The sequence below is a fragment of the Pundamilia nyererei genome, unplaced genomic scaffold (assembly GCF_000239375.1).
Source record: "Pundamilia nyererei isolate P.nyererei 1_Seehausen unplaced genomic scaffold, PunNye1.0 scaffold00209, whole genome shotgun sequence".
NCBI lineage: Eukaryota > Metazoa > Chordata > Actinopteri > Cichliformes > Cichlidae > Pundamilia > Pundamilia nyererei.
The window spans coordinates 594,907-615,857 of NW_005187610.1; the positions used below are offsets into that span (position 1 = coordinate 594,907).

The window sequence follows — 20,951 nt, forward strand, 5'->3', positions numbered from 1 at the left end:
GTTATTACTCAGGTTTTCACATCAGTAACCCAGTTTTTATATAAATATTTATAAATAAAGAAATATTGTGCAGCAGAAAATAGGAAATGCAGTACAGAAACTTCAGCAATGAATAAAAAACAAACATTTCTTTTAATTTTAAATAATAAACAAACACTGGTTTTATTGTTTTGGCTTAAGACAGTCTGTCTTTCTTCCTTATCAACTACATAAACTTTCATCAGACATGCAAACTTTATTTTATTAGTGTTCAGATGCATTCAGTGCAGCATTTACAATCTTGTAAATTAAGTTGAGGAATAATTATTGGAGGTCTAAATATGGCAGCGATATTAATCTGCTTTATATAACACATCGTGAGCTCACTGTGGGAAGATCCTCACCTCAGCACTCCGAATGGGATTGTGGATCGATTTCATCTCCATCTAAGATATTAAAGAGGGCTAAAGAACCCTCACCTGGGAGTGTTTTCTCATCCTAATCAGTGTCTCTAGGGAGCATGGATATCTTTATGAATATCTAATATCTTGGCTGATGCTAATACGTCCAATGATGACAGAAACTAATTAAAGGCCAGAAAGATAGTTGAATAGTTGAAGGGTAACAGGGCATGTTGTTGTGCAATAGCACCATTGTAACACAAAGCGACATTTTTTGGTCTTTTGATTGTCTTTGAGTTTTCCAAACAGACCTCACTGATGACGTCTCATAACAGTCTCAGTGACTCCCATCGAGTAAAATGAAATATGCTCCCCCTCACAAACCCACATTAGTAGCAAACTCAATAAAAACTACAACAACTAAATAATATAATATTAAAGAGAAAAAAAAAGAAGAAAAAAAAAAGAAAAAAGAAAAAGAGAGAAGGAAAAAAAAGGAAAAAAAAAAAAAAAGTGAAAATCCTAGCAGTTGACCTCTGATTGTGAGGTCAAGCTCGCCAGGATTTGAACTCGTCCCAGAATGTTAGCAAGTCGTCTCGTTCTTAAGTTACCGCAATCACAAACTTGGGTGTCCACCCGCCCACCAGCCCAGCAGGGTGCCGCCAAAACCCCGTCAGTATACACACTGTTGCACTTCACTTTAACCTCATCGTTTCGACCTTTCCGTCGACAAATAAAACGGCACATGCTGCTCAAACAGGAGCCATAACACACTCAGAGCAGCTATTGACCCTCAATGGTAACTTTACACACGCAGCTCTGACCTTGTTGAGATTTATGGGTTTATCGGTCGTTGAAAAGCGGCGTGGTAAATGTAGGAAACTGCTGAGAGAGGCAGGAGATGAAATGCTACGAGGCAAAGACGTCTAATTAGAACACTTCAATTTTCAAGTAATTCCTGGAGTACATACTTATCAGCAGATGCTTCTCTAAACAGACACCGTTTGGATACGTGTGTATTTGTTTGCTACGATTCTGCAACCTATAGACGATCATTTTAGAAGTAAAACGGATAAACGGATCAAATACACGCACATCGTGTGCATATCGACTGATACAGAACATACAGCTTAAACGGTGTTTGAACTCGAACGCATACATACGCATGCACAAATAATAGGACAGCAGGGTCAGATTAGACTTGGAGCTTGTTGCATCAGCTCAACAAGCATCGCACACACACACACACGCATGCAAACTGTGGCTGCATAACAACAGGAGGCTGGGCGGTGTGTTAAGTGTCAGAACGTGACACGTATGTGTGTCAATCCTGTGAGAGATTTATCACCACTGCAGTGCTATCCAGGATCTAGCAGATGGCTAAACACACACACACACACACACACACACACACACACACACACACACACACACACACACACACACACACACACAGACGATCAGGGCGTGATCAGTGTCCTATACGATCAGTTTAAACCACGTCAGTGTCACACACGCTCCTGTCATTAGCTCTGTGCACTGACGCAGCATGTCTGTGTTTGTATGGACACATTTTATTACTGAAAAATCTATGGTTAGCTTAAAAATCCGCCTGCAGACACCAAAGGGCGACTGGCCGTTTGATCTGTGTGTGTGTGCAGTCAGAGCACACTCCTGTCTGTTTGATCATTCCTCCCTAAGCTTCCTTCCCTACGGCCAAATGAATAATCCACAAAACTCGCAGCTAATGCAACTTTCATTCAGACACGTCTTCAAAGAGACCTCGCTCTCTCTGCTCTTCTTCTCCTTCTCCTCTTTCTCCTCTCCGGCCCTTTTTAACACTCACCTCCCTCTCTGCACATACACATGCATAAACTGTGTTAAACACCATTATTAATAACCACATTCGTGTAATGCACACACTGATTAAGGAACTCTGCACTGACCTAACCTCTGAATTTAGAGTTATTTGGATTTATGTGAACAATTTATAATCACTTTACTGTCTGGAGGGACGTGCTGCTTCCTGTAGGCTCCATGCACGCTCTCTCCGTGCACGCTCTCTCCGTGCACGCTCTCTCCGTGCACGCTCTCTCTGTACACGCTCTCTCTGTGCATCCTCACTGCACAGACAGAGCATCTTAATTTAAAGAGAACCTGTTAGTCTCAGCTCCAGCCCTGTTAGAGCAGCTTTGCATGACTCTCTGTTCAAAATAATCCTTATTTATCTTATGCTTGATCCCTCTGCAGTCTGAAATAAGCCACCTGTTCAGTTTCACTACTGCTTTCCTTTCTTCCTTTTTTTATCCTTCCTGCTTTAATATTCTTTTCTTTCTTCCTCCCTCCCTTCTTTCCTTCCTTTCTTCCTGTGCGCTAGAAAGAAATAATATTCCTTCCGCCACTTCCTGTCCTTCATTTCTCTTTCTTCCTACCTCCCTTCCATCCTTTCTTGATGTACACTACAAAAAGTCATATTATTACCTGTCCTTGCTTGCTCCCTCTGCCTTTCTGTCTTCCTTCCCTACCTTCCTTCCTTATTTCCTTCCATCCTTTATGTGTGCGATAGAAAAACAATCATATTGTCTCTTGTTCCTTCTTTCCTTGTTAACTGTTGTTCCTCCCTCCCTTTTTTCTTTGTTCCTCTCTTCCACCTTCATTTCATCCATCCATCATTCTTCTTCCTTCCCCCTTTTTTCTCTTTTCTTCCATCCTTCCTTATTTCCTACCTCCCTTCATTCCTTTTTGACCTTAGATCATCTTTCTTTGCTTTCTCTTTGCTTTCATTTCTTCCTCACTTCCTTCTTGCAATCCTTCTTTCCTTCCTCCTTCCATCTCTTCTCTCCTCCTTTCCTTTCTTCATGTACGGAAGAAAAAAGGGTGGTGCACAAAAGAAGCAATGAAGAAGAGGAAGCGAGGAATCAGAAAGGAGGTGGAAAAATGAGTAGTGGGACATGATGAGACAGAAAACAAATTTGAGTGAATGTGTGGAAAAGGAAACGAAGGAATTAAAGGACTGAGAAATGGTTTGTGTGGAGGAGGAAGAGGTAAAAAGAGACAGAAAGAGACGAGAGAGAGAGGGTGGAAAAGTGTGAGGAGGCGAGCAGGAGGAGGAGGAGGCGAGATAAGGGGAGGGAAGGATAAGACAGAAGACTGCTGAGCTTTTCCTTTTTATCCTCGTCTGTGCTGCTCTCTCTGACGCTGTCTGAGGCCGGCGTGCTGCAGAATGACTCGGCAGTATCAGCACAGACAGAGAGAGACGCACAGAGCTACAGACGAAAAATATATATCCAGACAAACGGGAGGAAGAGGAGAAAGAGGAAAAGGGAGGAGTAAGGTGGGGAAAGACTGAGGGGAGGAGGAAGAGAAACAAAGAAACAGGAAATTGGAGGAGAGGGCATTAGGGGAAGAACAGGAGTCTAGGATAGCGGGGAGACACAGTGGGGAAAGAAAACAAGGAAAACAGAAGAAAAGAAAGGGGGATGAGGGCTTCTCAGAGAGTGACGAGGAGGAGAGAACAGGAAAGGCAGGAAAAGGATAAGAGGAGAGAAAATTGAGCCAAATCAAAAGGAACAGAGAGGCCGACATGAGAGGATGGAGGAAGAAAAGATGAGACAAAAAAGGTTAGAGGCACAGGAGGATAAATAAACGTCTGAGAGAGATCAAAGATTTAAAAAAAAGAACATACATATAGGTGTGTGTGTGTGTGTGTGTGTGTGTGTGTGTGTGTGTGTGTGTGTGTGTGTGCCTATCAATTACTGCATTGAGAGAATTGACCTTCAGAGACAGACTGAAGCTTAATGATGGAGATAAAGATCCTGACTCACACTGTGCAAACAGCAAACACACACATATTAGTCATAACAGCAGCTCACATAAACACTTGTACACTCATAGAAATAGTCGGTGCTCTCTAACAACACAATTAATAATCCATAGTGCCGGACACACACACACACACACACACATACACACACGCACACACACACACACACACACACACATACACACACGCACACACACACACACACACACAGGTTAAAAGCTTTGCAGAGATGCGTTTATCTCAGAGTGTTTACTCCAACACAAACATGAGGCGGACAGACACAAAGAAAGTGAAACAGCTTGTTGACACGCACCAAGCAGATGGCCTTCTACCTTTGCGAGGACTCACAGATGCCTCGGTTTATCCCGACCAACCCTGAGCCGAGGATTAACTCGAGCTCCAAAAGTCGAGTCCTAACGGCTACTCTGAGGTGAGACTCAGCCACACCTTCACTCACTCACAGGACCTCAAACGCACACTCAAACACCCACACAGGGCATAATATAAGAGCCTAGAGACCCCTCATCAATAAATCATCAGCACAGCCATTAAAATGCTGCATACACAAACACACACACACACCCACGCTAGTCCTAATAGCAGTTCACATAAACACGTGTACACTCATAGAAACAGTCACTGCTCTCTAACAGCACAATTAATAATCTATAGTGCTGCAAACACACACACAAAGAGAATAAAAACACACATCCTCACACACACACCTTCCTCCACAGTGGAGTCGAGCTGGGTGACTTTCACAGCCAGCTGGTCCACCCTCTCCTGCAGGCTGCTCATCCTCAGGTAGAAGCTGTTGGCTTCGTTAAACAGTTCCCCGAAAATGTCCTCAGCATGACGACCTGCACAGAGAGAGAGAAACACACACAGTCAGATTCGCCACTTTAATATCTTTCATCCAGGGATATTTAACAGGCTACATTCACACTTCCATGTTGGCCAGCTGAACTCTGCCTCACACCGCAGGAATAAAACATGCAGCGAGAATTAAATCAGCTGGGAGAATCAGACTGTCTGGAAAAGCAGAGCAAGCTGACACAATTAAAGACGTTCAGAGTTACTTCAGGTTTCCGTCCAAAAAGGACAAAAGAAAGTGTGATAACAGAAGGTCTACATGTATACAGCGGTCCCTCGCTATAATGCGGTTCACATTTCGCGCCCTTGCTGTTTCGCAGATTTTTTGGGGGTGCAATTTTGCTTTTTTGTGTTCTGCATCCTGATTGGCTGTAGACCACTGTCAATCAATCTCGTGCTGTGTCTCCTGTACAGTACAGAATGTGTTCAGCTGCCAACTTTACATAAATCTTCGATCGCTAGCAGTGTGACTCTGAAGTGCTGCACTGTATGTTTGAAAGTTTTCTCCCCAACAAACACAACAATGTTGATGCAACCACGGGTGCCTTATTTTTCTACAGAGGTGTGAACTTTGAGATTGTTTAAACAAGAGAGAAAAGTGTGAAAATGTTCATGCCTGTCTGAGAAAAGTGTATAAAGTGTGTACTAGAGATGGCACCATACCACTTTTTTATGTCCGATACAGATATCATAAATTTGGATATCTGCCGATACCGATATGAATCCGATATAGTGTTTTTTAATCAATAAAACTGTTTTTTAATATCTTAATGCATTTTGTATAAGTTCATACTCAAGTAAAAAACAAACAAACACTAAAGCTATTCTGTTATACCTGTATGTAAAAAATAGCAAGAAAAAAAATAGGGAACCACCCCTCACGCGCCACCTCATGATGCTTAATCGACATAATCAACTTTAATTTGATGCAGTGTGAAAAAAATGCACAGAAATAAATGATTTTTCTACAATAATTAAATAGATTCAACATCTTTCTTCAACAGAACTGCAGACTGCACAGATGGTACCTTCCCAAAGGAAAAAGTACTATAGCTTACTAGGGTATATTAGACTTAATAGTTACTATATACAGTAATGGACTTCTGTACATTTTACATCAGATTAAAACTTTGGGTGTAACATTCAGATAATTATTTATTAAAAGCTAGACATTTTAAATGAGAATAATAAAGAAAAGTATGTCTTTGTGCCCCCTTTTCCCTGTTAATGCCCTATCGGCCCCCCTGGCTAAACTTTGCTAGATCCGCCCCTGCACAGTTACCAGCCGTCAGCTACGTAAAAAAAGATCCTGGTGTAGAAAGTAATATTAAATAAATTCTAACAACAGCTTATCAAGCTTAAACGTGCTGCTGTTGTTCAGCCGCTGGTTTCCTCTTTCTGGTGCAAAGTGGGCCAAAAACAAAGAAGAGAGACGGACTCGCGACAGAAAAGCCGATCAGCCGATCATTAAACAGTTTCATGATTGAAGTAGCAGCAAGAAGAGGCAGTCGCTCCATATATCGTTTGTTAAGCTTAACGCGGGAATGCTTTACAAACATTCAGAGATGAACTTACACACTTGCTTTAGTTCTCTCTGGGATCACTTTCTCTGAGATGAAATGCTGGTTTGGTAGCGAAGCTACAAATACTCAACCAGACCGCTGACAGGTATCGCACGCCACAGCCGCTCTATCACGTGACCACACTGCTCCAACGTGCTACGGTTATAAGCCGAGTTATGCAATGTCGCAAGTTTTGTGAGGTGCTTTTTTGATATTTAATGGATCGATTACATTTTTTATTTCTCTCCGATATCCGATCCAGTAATTTAGGTCAGTATCGGACCGATACCGATACGTAATATCGGATCGGTCCATCTCTAGTGTGTAGTGAGGGGTTTCATAGCCTTAAAACATCTATAATGATTGTAAAAAAATTAAGTTGGCTATTTTGCAGATTTCACATATTATTTTTAGAATGTAAATGAGGGACAACTGTACATACAGTTTACAGTGTGCACGGACTCACCTGTGATCAGATATTCTCCACTTTGCTTTATTCTAACCGATTCATTTCTCTGCCTTAACACTGTAAGGTAGCTCTGTATGTATGAGTTGATTGGATTTCTACTTGGAGGAAGTGTTCAGAGAGCAGTGTGTTGTCCAAATGAGGCTCTATTATAGCATGCTAGCTGTAGCCAGCTGTCTGTCCTTTCCTGTGTAAAGGTGAACTGCAAAAAATAAATAAATCATGAGATGATCCTAGTCTCCATTCAGTCCTGTTTGTTTGTTAAGCCACTTATCACTGGCTTATGAATCATTCAAGTGCAAAAAGGCACCTAACTCAACACAACTCAACCAGTGTTGTGTCTACACATACCAGACAACTTAGCAAAAGGATCATTTTAAATTGTATCTCTGGGCACTTTGTTACTCGCAGCCTGTCCCAAAAACCTCATTTGTTCCCATTTCTTTAGCTGAATCTATGAAAAATGTGAAAGACAAGACAAGGTGGTTCCCAAAGAGCTTTATAGGTGAAAACTTGGCAAACCTCAGCTTGCTGTGCAGGGTGTTTTCATGGAAACTGGACAAAAGAAGGACATGGACAGTATCTGAATGTCATGTCCTTAAGATGGAGAAAAAAATCCAGCAGAAGCTTGACACGGGCCTGAGAGACACATCTGGACCTTCACCTGATCCATCTACTGTTCTCTGAAGCCTCGTCAGAATTGTTTAAGTTGAAGGGTGGCTGTGAAGAAGGCGTTCATGAAATGTACGAGAAGAGAAATTCAGAGATGGAGGTTGCTCCCCTCCCTCCTCCCGGCGTCTGCCTCAGCAGGACCAGCCGCCTCCTGCTGTGCACCTGTCGGACTGAATATTTAAACAGGGCCTCTCTGTCTGAGAGCGTTTGCGCGTCTGTGACGACAGTGGCACAAATATTTAAATGCATTTACCGAGATGCAGAACTGCAGCCTTCCTCAATAACACTGTCACCTTCAAATTGAATCACATGCACACTCATTTCAGCGTCTCGCCACCTCGTTCGCTCTCTTCTCTCGTCCTGCGTCTCCATCTCTCGGCCCACGTCATCACAGATGGAGCAGAGGCAGAGCGCTCGCTCATTTGCAGTGAGCTGTCGCTGAATATAATCTATCCTCTAACTGTTAATCGAATTTAAATACCCTTTTTCCCCCTCACACTCAATTCATTTCCATTGAAGTATGCCTCGTCTGCTACAGAGCACATCAGCTATGAATGACTTCATTGCTTTCAAATGAAGAATGTGTTTAGCTGTTCAGGGTGAGAAATTCCAATAAAGAGAATACAGAGGAGAGGACGCTAAACTGCAGGATACGATGCTTCAGAAGGAATTCTGAAAACATGCTCACCTGCACGTTATTAGACCTGATAAAAAATACAAAAATCACCTTGGATTCACCTCACTTCCACATCAATCCATCAATCACTATGGCAACTGTGCTCATCAGCAAACAACTGCTGACGCACAAACTAATCAGCATATGCACGCACGGCCTTATTCACACTCAACACATCTCAAGTGGTCTGCATTAAGGAGCATGGCTCTGAATTCATTTTAGGTGTGATTGCATGTAAATGCCTAGACATGCTGGGCTCTGATTGCTCACGATTGTTAGAGACAGACATGTGACTTGTCTGTCCCGTTTGTAGCAACTGAAAATAAAATAAATTCATAATTATAATAAAGGTCAATCAAATGGACCAATATGGCAAGGCCATGATGATCCACTTGGTAAAATAAATCCGCTTGGCATCTTTCTTGGCCTTAAGACAACAATTCTGATGGCTAAAGATCCAAATGGGACACAAAAAAAAGAAAAAAAAAAGAGACAGACATGTGACTGCGATGGAGGGTAAACAACATAGGTCCTCTTCACTACAGTCACGAAAAAAACTCGTGAACTTTTTGTTAAAGGTGGTTCTAAGAGGTCCTAAATCGTGGGGTGCGCTTCATTTTTCACGGGCCTGTGAAAGACAATTTTTAAAATTATAATGTGTAACGTCTCACCACTAGATGTCAGTAAGTAAGTGAATAATCGTAGCTTTGGTGGCTTCTGTACAAACAACTGCGGTTGCCGTTCATCTATAGTGAGTGTAGGCTTCCAGTTCACTGTTTAGCTCAGCTGTCGATATGTGCAAAACTTTGTGAAATGAGCTGATGAGTCAGTGTGGTGAGTTGCTGAGGATATACTGAACTTCTCTGTTGGTCACAGCTTCTATTTTTGCTGCTGTTAGCCGCTGTTAGCCGCTGTTAGCCGCTGTTAGCCGCTGTTAGCCGCTGTTAGCTGGTTAGCCAGCAGCTAAACTTTCTTTGAAGTGGATCTAATTTTGCTAAACTTTGACACTTATGAAATGAAAATGTAATCAAACTGTTTATCAGAGGAAAAGTATGATTTTTAGGATGCTCAAACTTAGCATAGCATTAGCTGGTAGCTGCTGTTGTTTAGCGTTGTTGTTGTCAGCTGTTTGGAGAGTGGAAGGATGATATGTCTAACCTGCTAACAATAAGTAATTGCTTCAATATTGGGAATAAATAAGCATGTTTATGCATATTTTTTGTGTTACAGCTATGACTTCAATTCAAGAGCTAAGGCTTGGAGTGAGGAGCAAGAAGAAGTTTTATCCAGATTCCAACGGTGATGTATATTTCCTTTATGTTTTCTTCTGCTTCTTTGTTTAAGCGGACCCCTTCATATAATAAAACATGATGCCTCCACAGTACAGTTCTCTTCTCCTCCGCCTACATCTGTACTACATACTACATCTGTAGCCGTTCTCTAGCCACTTACACACAATGCGTTTACGTGCAACATTTTTTTCTGTTAAATAACCTCAACAAAATGACTGACTGCAACTTTGAGTATTGACTATCTTCAGTAGGGCTGATTCAGTGAATGCTGGATAAACCAAGGCTACAGAACAGGGTTTACTGACCAACCCCCAAAAACTGCCTGGCTTGTGTCAGCAGTGCATTTTTCTTTAAAAGAGGAAATAATGTTACAAAATAGTTTTTTTAATAAAAAGCTTCTCCCCCCTCCAAAAAAAAGAGCCCCAAACCGTGCATCATATCAGATCATGCTAAAGACTCATGCTAGCATGTTAATGCTAAAATGTCGGAATGAAAACTACGTGAATGTTACAGGATGTTCTTGTGCTGAACTACAGTATACTTACTTAGACTGCCCAGCTGCTTGATGATGGCTGCCAGTGTAGTGTTGGTGACGCACTCCAACTCACTAGTCACCCCATCTGGCAGCGCTCCACGGCACAAGTGCCGGGGCTCAATGTTCCTCTTCACCAACGGCATGCTGGTCTATACCTGAAGAAGACATTGAGACAAGGAGAGAGAGAGAGAGAGAGGTAAATTGTTATGCGATTTTCACTCGAAACACTGATTCGATTTCTACTAATGTTTAAATACATGACATCCTCGAAATGAGTTTACATCTCCAAAGCCGCCAGCTAACAGCTCACCTGTAGTCTGCAGAATATCTTCTAACATCAGCCAATATGCTGTTGCTCTTTATTTAAATCCCCCTTTGGGAAACATAGCTAACATCACAGCCACGTCCTGGCAGACAAGGAAGAAAGAAGGAAAGCTAAGGGAAAAAAATGGGTTGATGTTCAGCTGTGATTGCTGATGGAAACGGAGGTGTCATGTCTGCCGCGGGGCACAGTCACTCATCACGCTGCTTAATGTCAGTGCTGCTGGAATGAGCCAAGAGCCCAATGAGCCAGAAAGAAGTTTTTAAATGGTGCTAACGAGCAGCAACCGTGGTCAGAGAAGCCACGAGAGAAAGACGGAGTGACAGAAGGAGAGACGAGCTGAATATGAAAGAGGAGAGAACAGACAGGAAGTCAGGGCACGTCACGAAGAAGAGCTACATATACTGCAGATCCTGTCCTGTATGATGAAGAAAGCCAGATGTCTTTGTGCCGAGTGAAATGGGAAAAACCCAGATATATGGGAGTCAATGTAATTTAAAAAATGTGTAAGTCTATTACAGTTAGTAAAAGAAAGTAACAGTAACAGAAAGTAACAATAACAGAAAGTAACAATAACAGAAAGTAACGCTATATCATCATATGAAAAGTTCTGTTTTTGCTTCACTATTGCACATAGTTGTGATATAGGACTTAATGAAGAACTAAGTTATCACACAGTATGAACAACCTTAAAGCCTCTTAAGAATAAATTAGTGCCAAAAAGACATGAGAGACGACTGACTGGGGAACAAGAGAATAAACACGAGGGCAGAACTAGAACTACGTCCACACGTACACAGGTGTTTTCAAAGACTCCATTTTTGCATTTAAGTGTGGTCGAGGAAAACTGAGATTTAGTCTCGCAACATCACAGGTGTGCGCCGTTCTTGACGTCACGCTGTCCGCCACGTTATTGTTTACATGAGATAAATTACTGCAGTGGCAGATACAGATAAGATACTGTCAATCTGCAGTTTTTCCACGCTTACATACACATGCGCAGTTACTGTCCTTCTATTTAGAAAGACAGAGGCATCAGAGTGAACTTCGGACGTGGCTTCTACATTAAATGCTGACGTCGGTCTTGAATAAATTTACTTTCTTAAATTAAATGTATGTATTTTGTATGCATTTTGTTCATTCCTAAGTTGTGAGTCTACACCAGCGGTCCCCAACCCCCGGGCCTCGGACCGGTCCGTGAGTCGTTTGGTACCGGGCCGCAAGAGTTGAGGCGTGATATGTATGGTTTTCAGGGTTTTTATTGGTTTTCAGCGTTATTTTGTTATCGTTTTGATTGTTAACTCGGTTTTCCTGGGTCTTTTCACGTGTGTTATGAATTAATCTTCTTTTTTTCTGTACCGGTACTAGTTTTATTTTGTTGTATTTATCCGCGACACCTTACAGGCCGGTCCGTGAAAATATTGTCGGGCATAAACCGGTCCGTGGCGCAAAAAAGGTTGGGGACCCCTGGTCTACACCAACCAAAATAATGCCTTTAGTTAATAACATCTGAAATGATGAAGGCACTTGAAAAGTAACACAAAATTATCTGCCTTTCCAGAAAAACAAAAACGTAAAGTTTTTGTGAGTGTACAAAACCCTGTGTACTCTTTCCCAGGCTTCTAGACTTCTGATTGGCCAACATTTCGTTTTTAGCGTTTACATGTGGAATGAGATATTTGTTCAAAACTGTACGTTTGGACGGGCTTTTCCAGTTTTCAAAAATACCCGCGTACATGTGGACGTAGCCTAAAACTGAGACCTAGAAATCACAAACCCAGAGGAACTGGAGAGCTACAATTACAAAACAGCAACCAAAACACCAGCAGTCATAAAGCAAGATGAAAGCAACGATTCATAATAATAATAATACAAAAATCAAAGCACTGGGCCACCAACCCAGGACCGTGACTCCAATATCTGTTGTTCAACTGTGTTTTTTGATATAACTGTTCACCTCTTGCACACCTGTAGACTGTACTGATAATCTGTAAACAGATTATGCAACTTTGGAAAAGAATAGCGGATATTTAACATGAAAATGGGACGTGTCAGTCGTTTACTTGAACATAAAAACAGACTGACAATCCAGAACAACCAACCGCACAAACACACAGAATGATTATTATGATCAGTCAAACAAAACCAACCAAGTGACCAGCCAACAAACAAGAAGAAAGAATAATCAACCAGACAACCAATCAAATAACCAAAAAACAAACTAACCAAAGAGACCAACCAGACCAATCAACCAACTGCCCAGTCATTCAAACAAGAAGACAGATTAATCAACCAGACAACCAACCAGAAAAGAGCCAACTGGCCCAACGAACCATAAGAGTCTTAAAATGAAATATAAAAAGGGAGTTAGGAGATTTGAACTTCCTTCTCAAAGATTATCACATTATTGACCAAATGGGATCCAACATGCTTTAACAGCACAGTCTCATTTGGCCCAACTCTTCCAAAGAGGCTGTCATGAGAGCGGTGAAGAAAGACAGAAAGAAAAGTTGGAAAATAAGTGTGACAGAGCTCCCGACAGAGTCAAACACGTGAGAGGAAGCTGCTTGGCTTTTCTCCATTTGCAGTGAACTCTCAATGTGGGACACGCTTGTTATTTTTGGGCCAGGGTTTTGTGCGAGTCTGTGTGTATTCATATGTGCGTATATGGCATCTGTGTATGGTGTGTATTTTCCCAAAGTGTGCATACTGGAGTGTGTGTCCGTACAGTATGTAGATGTGGGAGGAGTGTGTTTTCCCAGGTCAGCGCTCTGCTGTTATCGCGCTGCCTCCCACAGTTCTAATATATTCAACGACACAATCAACAGTACTAAGGCGAGACAATGGAGGTAAACAAAAACACTGGCAGAAAGTGTGAATCTGTGAGTCTGTGATGCAAACTTAATCTTGATGACGGCGTACGTGATAATCCCACTTTGGTGCCTCAACCCTGAAATCGATTTCTACACTTGTAAGACACTAAACGTGTATTTGTTCACATGCTCCTTAATTTGTTTGTCCTGCCTGAAACTCACATGCCAACTTTAATAAAAACTGACTGGTTTGTCCTCTTTATGTCTCTCACACACTCTCCCGCCCTTCCTCCTTCTAATAGCTTCTGACATTCAATTACACAAACCACCTCAGATTGTGCCGCCGGCTCGTCGTGAGAGTGCGAGCGAGCGTCCCTACCAGTGCGTGGGTGAGCCAGTATCGACCTCCCCCTCCTCCTTCTCCAGCTGTTGTAAATAATCTAACACTCTGGGTATTTAATAATACATATGCACTCCTCCTCATCCTCCTTTGCTGCCTCGGTAGCTGCTCTTCATCTCAGATTTGTCTCATCTGTCGGAGTCCTCCCTCCTCGACTTTTCCCCGCATTCCTGCCTGTTTTCTCGCTCTCCATCTCCTCTCCATCTCATTAATAAACCAGTAATGGTGAATATCTCTTCCTCTGACTCCCCAGTGTCCAACACCGAGTGAGTTTCCCCCAATCTCTGCGTGTGCTTTTAAACTGGTAAGTGTGTGTTCGGTGCAGGATAAGACTGCAGTGAGGCTGAGTGTGCACGCGTGAGTGTGTGTGTGCAACATTTGAAGGTCTGCTAGCTTCAGATGTTGACACAAGTTGACATACATGAAATATGTGGCTCCTGTGTGTGTCTGATACACAGTCGCAGACACACACTGACTGTATTTGACCCAAAGGCCTCAACCCACAAGTGACTTCAGGTCAGCTGTGGGGATAAATATCATCAGTGCGGCGTGTTACACCATCAACAGGGAGAATAAACAAAAGATTTCTTTACTGTACATGTATGAGTGAATATGTATCTATCTATATGTGTGTGTGTACAATTACAAGCTTTCATGTGCCAACATACAGTCTTGCTCTTTCTGTTGAGGTTTGGCAGACATGTGACCACTACCCATGTGACTAACCACGTCAGGCTGATTTGCTGTTTTGGACTTATTGTGTAGGGTCATTAAATAAAGCTGTTATCAGTACATCTCTGACTTGCTCACTGTTTATAGGTCAGCAGGTTCACGTCTTTTAAATGCTCCTACGATCCGCATGCTGAGGCTCCTTTTACTTACTGCGCTCCTGTTCTTTGGAAAAAGCTGCCTGCTGACCTGAAATCAGTTCCATTTGTGCTAACATTCAACGACAGACTCAAAACCTTTGTTGTTCACACACACCTACAATCATCAGTGTTTGTGTGGTGTTTTATTAAGTAAATACGTTTTATTTTGCTGTGTTAACTTCCTTTGAAGACATGTGTTACATAAATAAAATTCCCATTGCCATCTGGGAACTACTGCTCATAAGGGAAAAATCCTTATTCCCTGAGTAGTAACAAGTGGTCGCTGCAGGCTGAAACCAGGTGAAGGGAAAACGACTGCCAAAGGACTACAGTCTGGTCGGTAACCCCTGACAACCACCTGTCACTAGGGAAAATGTGTATTCCCCAACTGATTGTGCAAACCTGCTTTGGTTGCGAGCATATTGCTGTGGTAGTCTAAATGTGACGCACTTGTCTACAAACACTGTGCAGCTTCTCTCTGAGCTGCAGTGAAACTGAAAAACACAAAACAAACCAGAAACAGAAGGTTCACCTGCAAAGCTGTGCAGCAGCCAACATGTTTCTGCATGCAGCTCTTACATTGAAGGTGACACTTCTCCGTTTCAGGTTTTCAACTTTTGCTAGTGGTCAGCTAGTAGTTAGTCAGCATTTGCAACCAACCACAACCGCTGCCAACTAGTTGGGAAATACAGATGCTTCCCTAGAAACAAACAGTTGAATAATATAACTGTCCTTTACTCTGCTGTAACTGTTGCTAAAGTAAAGACAGTTTAGCGGTTCGGGATGGGGCAACTATCCAGAAGTTGAGGAGATGAGCGATGAGAAAGCCTGTGCTTTCAAAGATCAAAGATAATTAGCTTATATCAAATGACAAAACTGTTCCATCTGTAGGTCAACATTATTGGGCAGTAACGACAAGGCAGCAGTATCCTGAAATTATTACATGACTTCAACCCATTTTCTGAAAAGTTTAGATGACCCATCATCAATAACATGGGCTGCTTTAAAGGGGCTGATGGGATTTGTCTTTGTGTAATGAAAAGGTCACACTAGTTTACCAGCAACCACACTGACCCAAAAACCAAAACGACACAATAGAAACAACCGCGGCACAGAAGACCTCTGCCAGGGCGTTTCAGTCCTACGAAGATGCGTTCAGGCACGACTGCGAGTTTGGATTCAATGACTTTAAACATCTCAAGAGTTTCTGGGACTGTAGGGCACAGAGGGAAAGAGAAAATTAGCATGACAAGAAGAAGGAGGAAGAAGAAGAGGAAGAGGAGGAAAAAAGTATGTCGGTGAGCCATGGGAGTGTTGCCACGGCAACGTGGCGAGGACTCCGCTCTGCTGTTGAAAAGTGGAACTTGGCACGACTCCCAAAATAGTAGGAAAGAGAAAGAAGGGGACAGGACGAGACGGAGAAAGAGGGGGAAAAAGAGGACGGGAGAGAGAGGAAGACGGTTAGAGTTAGAGGAGAAACTCTGACATGACAGACTCCACAAGGATTTACTCCACTCTGACGCTGGTGCTTATACAGCGCAGGAGGATTTGTGACAGGATGAAAGATGTCTGAGGACTCTGCGGAGACGAGCTGGGGTCGTGTGAATCACCCCACACTAGGCTGCTGCCTTTTGGTGCCTTAAAAGAAAGGAGTCCTAGGACGTCCTATGAACTCATTTCCTCACTTCATGACACTTCTACTACTAGCCAAAGCTCAAACTGTAGGAAAGTCAAGTATGAAATTACTTGACAGAGATCTTGAGATAAAAAATGGCTAACAGCTATTTGCTATGATTCTTGCTATGATCACCGGGTTAGAGAAGAAGACACAGCTAAATATGAAGCTGCAGCCTGGACAGGAAAACTGGAAACCACATCCACCCATGAGCTCATTCAAAGCTCATTTCATACAAAATTAGTGGCACATAAACAGACTTTCTAGTTTTACCAGGACTGACAGACATGTGATTTTCATGCCTCTTGTGTCATTAAACACATCACTTTAAAGGTCTTTAGAAACAGCGAATCGGCAGCATTTATCAGGATCTATCCTAGTTCAACCTGAGCCTTTCAAGGAGGAATACTCAAAAGCATCAGTGCACACACAACAGTGACGTTCAGAAAGTCAAAATCCTGCTTTTCATTAGGAAACAAACTGTTGTAACCATCTAACGTGCTACAAGACTGTGAAACGATGCTCCTGTAGGAACCACGAGTCCACCCTGCTCCACCCACAATCCTAAACTGAAACAGCAACACCGCCAATTGGTGGAATTCACTGTTACCATGGAAACTTCTGTTTAAACCTGCAAACGTCCTGTTGTTTAGTGAGCCAAAGCATCAAAAAGCTTGTGAGGAGTGATTGTACTCAGTCGTTGTTTTTTTCTCCTTTATTTTTTTTTAACTCTTAACATCAGGAAAAAAGGGAAAAACAGATTAAAATTAATTAAATAAATGCATTTAAAAGTTGCCAATTTCTGGTTAAAAAGCCTTGTTATTCATCCACAACTTTTCTAGCACTATAAAGCACTGAAATCCCTTCATACTACAAGCCCCAGTCCCTCACTGGCACAGCGGTCCTTACATGCAGCGCTTTTAACCTTTGCACTGGGGGAATTTTGTCTGTTCAGTATCTTGCACAAAGACACAATGATGAACCACCAAGCTGCCGAGCCAAGACTGTCCCGAAGCGTCAGGCTAATGTTACGACATTAAAAGCCGGGCTGCTGAGCTGCACACAAGATCCCAGATGTGATGTTTGCATTACAGGATCTGCTTTCCAACCAACCGGGCTCTTTGGACACCCGCTGCAGGTCCACTGACACGTCTCCCTTCTCTGTATCTCCAACACCTCCTCATCCTCCTCATGTTTAGATGGTTGAGGGCTAACTTACAGCTATCCTCAGATACGACTTTATCCTTCTGATCCAAAGCTGAGTGGCGCCCGTTTGCAAGGAGGAGCAGAGACCCCCCCTCCTCCTAGTTTGTGTGTTGCACCCAAACATCTTCCCAGGAGGTAAACCAATCGATTTTTGTTTAGCCTCTGCACAGAAATGAAACGACAATTTGTTTTTACTCTAAAATGATCTGCATATTTAATTTGGAAGCTGCAGCAGTTTCATTTTGATTTAAACTGACAGACGGGCAGATAAAGAGGAGATGGTATTAATTACTGTCCTCAACCAAACTCATCATTCCTGCAGGCAGTCAGTCAGCTAATGCTATTACTGCCCCGTCTGCTCAGCCAGGCGCACACACACAGACACACACTTGTCCTGCTGTGCTACACCCCGCCTGGTCTGCCTCAGTCAGTTCTGAGAAGGGTTAGCAACCTGTCTCCACTCCCTTTGCCCTCCCTCCACTACCGCGCTCCACAGGAGCCACCTGTATAAGCACAGCTAATTAGCTTTGTGCAGTAACTAATGGAAACGACCAGCACTGATTCGATCTAACGATATAATTAGAACACTAACTGGGCTAAGTTAAGAGTCCCATTTGCGCGACAGCTAGCTGGTTCTGCATAATGTCACCATGCGCATGCATGTGACTTTAAAGAACATCAGCCACGCAGTCACGTCTATGATTAGCAGACTAATGGAGTGGGAAATTTAAAAGCATGTGGGGTCTTTTCCTTGATGCACTTCAAAATTTATAAGAATCTTTCAGCAAACTTTCTTATGTCAGGTGTGGAAATACAGTGTGCAGGTCTAGGGAACTGACCTGGGTGGGAATGAATGGGATCATTTTGCAGGGATTATGTTATTTTTGTTAAATATTATAAGTATGTTTATATTAATTTTTTTTTCTCTATTTCACAGCCTTAAATGTACAGGCTAATTACCCCGAATGTACAGATCATCTGTAATCCTTTTCTTCTCTTTTTCTTTATATGTATAAAAGAAAAACTCTTAATAAAAAGATATTGTTTAAAATCCCACTAATGCTGCAGAAAGCAAGCCCGCATGGAGAAAATGTAACAGAAAGAATTTATATAAATATGACGCCAGAGCTGTTAAACAAAAATAATATTATCTGTCCTTAAATTTAAATTTCTTACAACTGAAGCCCAAGTAAATGTATAAATTTACAGAATATGTTCCGTTAGCTTAAAAGTACAAAAATTGTGTTTTGTTTTAAATGAACAGACAGTCAAAATATCATAAATTTCCATAGTAGATGGTGAAAAAACAGGAACATTCATTGTTTATTTACTTTGCTGTAGTATGAATGGCCATGAGGTAGGTAGAAAAGCTGTAAAACATCTGAACCTGCCTAAAATTTATGCCCTCCTTCACATTTAGTGGGCCGATTCTGGACCCCAGGCCTTATTTTTGACACCACTGGGTGTAGCATAAGAATTGAATTGCTCTCTGCAAAAATCCATACTTAGGATCTACAGGGTGGGCCATTTATATGGACACACCGTAATAACATGGGAATGGTTGGTGATATTAAAGTCCTGTTTGTGGCACATTAGTATATGTGAGGGGACAAACTCCTCAAGATGGGTGGTGACCATGGTGGCCATTTAGAAGTCGGCCATCTTGGATACAACTTTTGTTTTTTCAATAGGAAGAGGGCCATGTGACACATCAAACTTATTGGTAATGTCACAAGAAAAACAATGGTGTGCTTGGTTTCAACGTAACTTTATTCTCAACCATTCCCATTTCATTACAGTGTATCCATATAAATGGCCCACCCTGTACAGTGAAACTACACTGAGATGAGCCTGCTTATAACACAAAGCAAATCAATAATATGCTGTTATGTTTTTTTGGATTACTCTCTACGAAAAAGTCTTGATCGTGAACTTAATGTCCACACTTAAGACTTGATTACTTGATAAGTGCTTATGAAAAGCTGGAGGCGAGTGGAGAGCAGCTTTTTGGAGCTGTTCAAAAAGTGCCTCATTCAAAGCCTGACAAGAAAAAAAAGAGTTGTTATGTCATCGCCTCACAAGCGGATTAGTGCTTCATGGTGCATCCCTGTTCACGATGATGAAACAGAGAGGTTTTACAAACTGCCTCGATTAATTCTGCATAGCTGCACGGTACAAACCTCAAAGTGATTCACAGAGCAAGAAAACAATAAGAAAATAGAATATGCCTTCCACATGCTACCACAAACATCTCTGTGTTAAATGAATTGCGACCTGTGTCCTTTTATCTGTTGTGCAAAACATGCAGGCTGGTCCGAACAAGCGGTGCAGCTCATGTGAGAATGAAGAGGTGAAGATCGTGGCTGAGTGTTATGAGGGCGCGTGTTAATGTAAATGGATTAAAGTCCGGGCTAACAGCGGATTGTGTGTAAATTGAGGGAATGATTTGCATAAGATCATATTTGTTACTTTTAATACTAACTCGTTAGTCTGCAGTCTTAAAATGTGCTAATTTGCAAAGCACCACCCTGACTGTGAAACAGTATGAAGACATGATGTTGTTTTAGAAGTGACAGCTCGTACATTGAACTGTAAACATAAGCACTCAAACATGAACATGATTTAATCTGAAGGTTTTAACTGGGTCTTGTTCCAAAGTATGCAGTGAAAGACAATCCAACCACTCCCCATGAAGGCCGATCAATACCCACTACTGACATATTTATCGAGGTCCTCCTGTGACTGAGTGCTACACTGATGAGGCTGGCTAAAGATGCCCCAAAAAGGCCAAATGATCATTTAACTGCCAGGATATTCTGACTCAAAACCTGTGAAGCTAGTCTTGCCACATGCTAGCTGCCGTAGTAATGCCTCTCCTATTAAACCATGCTACGTATGACCTCACAGGTAAATGGGACTATAAAAACGACATCTAATTAAAAACACTTCAAAAGTTTGCTGACTTTGATCTGAAATGAGTTAGAGAGGCCTTTTCCCTGCAGGTTGTAGTGCAAAGTTTTACTGCAAAGTTTCACATCATTATGGCTTCATTAATGACTCAGTACCAAACTGATCAACATCTGCTCTTCATCCCATGAGAGCAATAAAAAAAATCCAGAAACTGAATCTCTACAGCTTAAGCTAGTGAAATAACACATGTGGCCTATATGATCTCCAGCTCACTGTCAGGACATGTTGGGCATCTGTTCTCTGATAAAGTCCTGAAGTGGAATCCCTGGGATAACGCCACATTAGCAGAGACTGGAGATTTGCTGGAAACCCTATTGCCTTCAGAGCTGGGTTCATTCTTCATGGTGTATATTGAACTAGGTGCTTGAAACGTTCCTCAGATATTTGGATCCATGTTGGTATGACAGCATCACACAG

The 20,951-nt window shown here is 42.1% G+C and overlaps 1 protein-coding gene across 2 annotated transcripts in view; it reads right to left on the reverse strand.

Moving 5' to 3' along the window:
- Positions 1-20,951, reverse strand: part of LOC102211070 (wiskott-Aldrich syndrome protein family member 3) — a 55,674-nt gene that overhangs the window by 18,180 nt on the left and 16,543 nt on the right. For both annotated transcript variants that reach the window (XM_005747953.1, XM_005747952.1), the window contains exons 2-3: positions 10,290-10,434; positions 4,929-5,063 (exon numbers count right to left, since the gene is read on the reverse strand). In XM_005747953.1, the coding sequence (XP_005748010.1) occupies positions 4,929-5,063; positions 10,290-10,422 (268 nt within the window). In that variant the 5' untranslated portion in view covers positions 10,423-10,434. The remainder of the gene's footprint in view (positions 1-4,928; positions 5,064-10,289; positions 10,435-20,951) is intronic.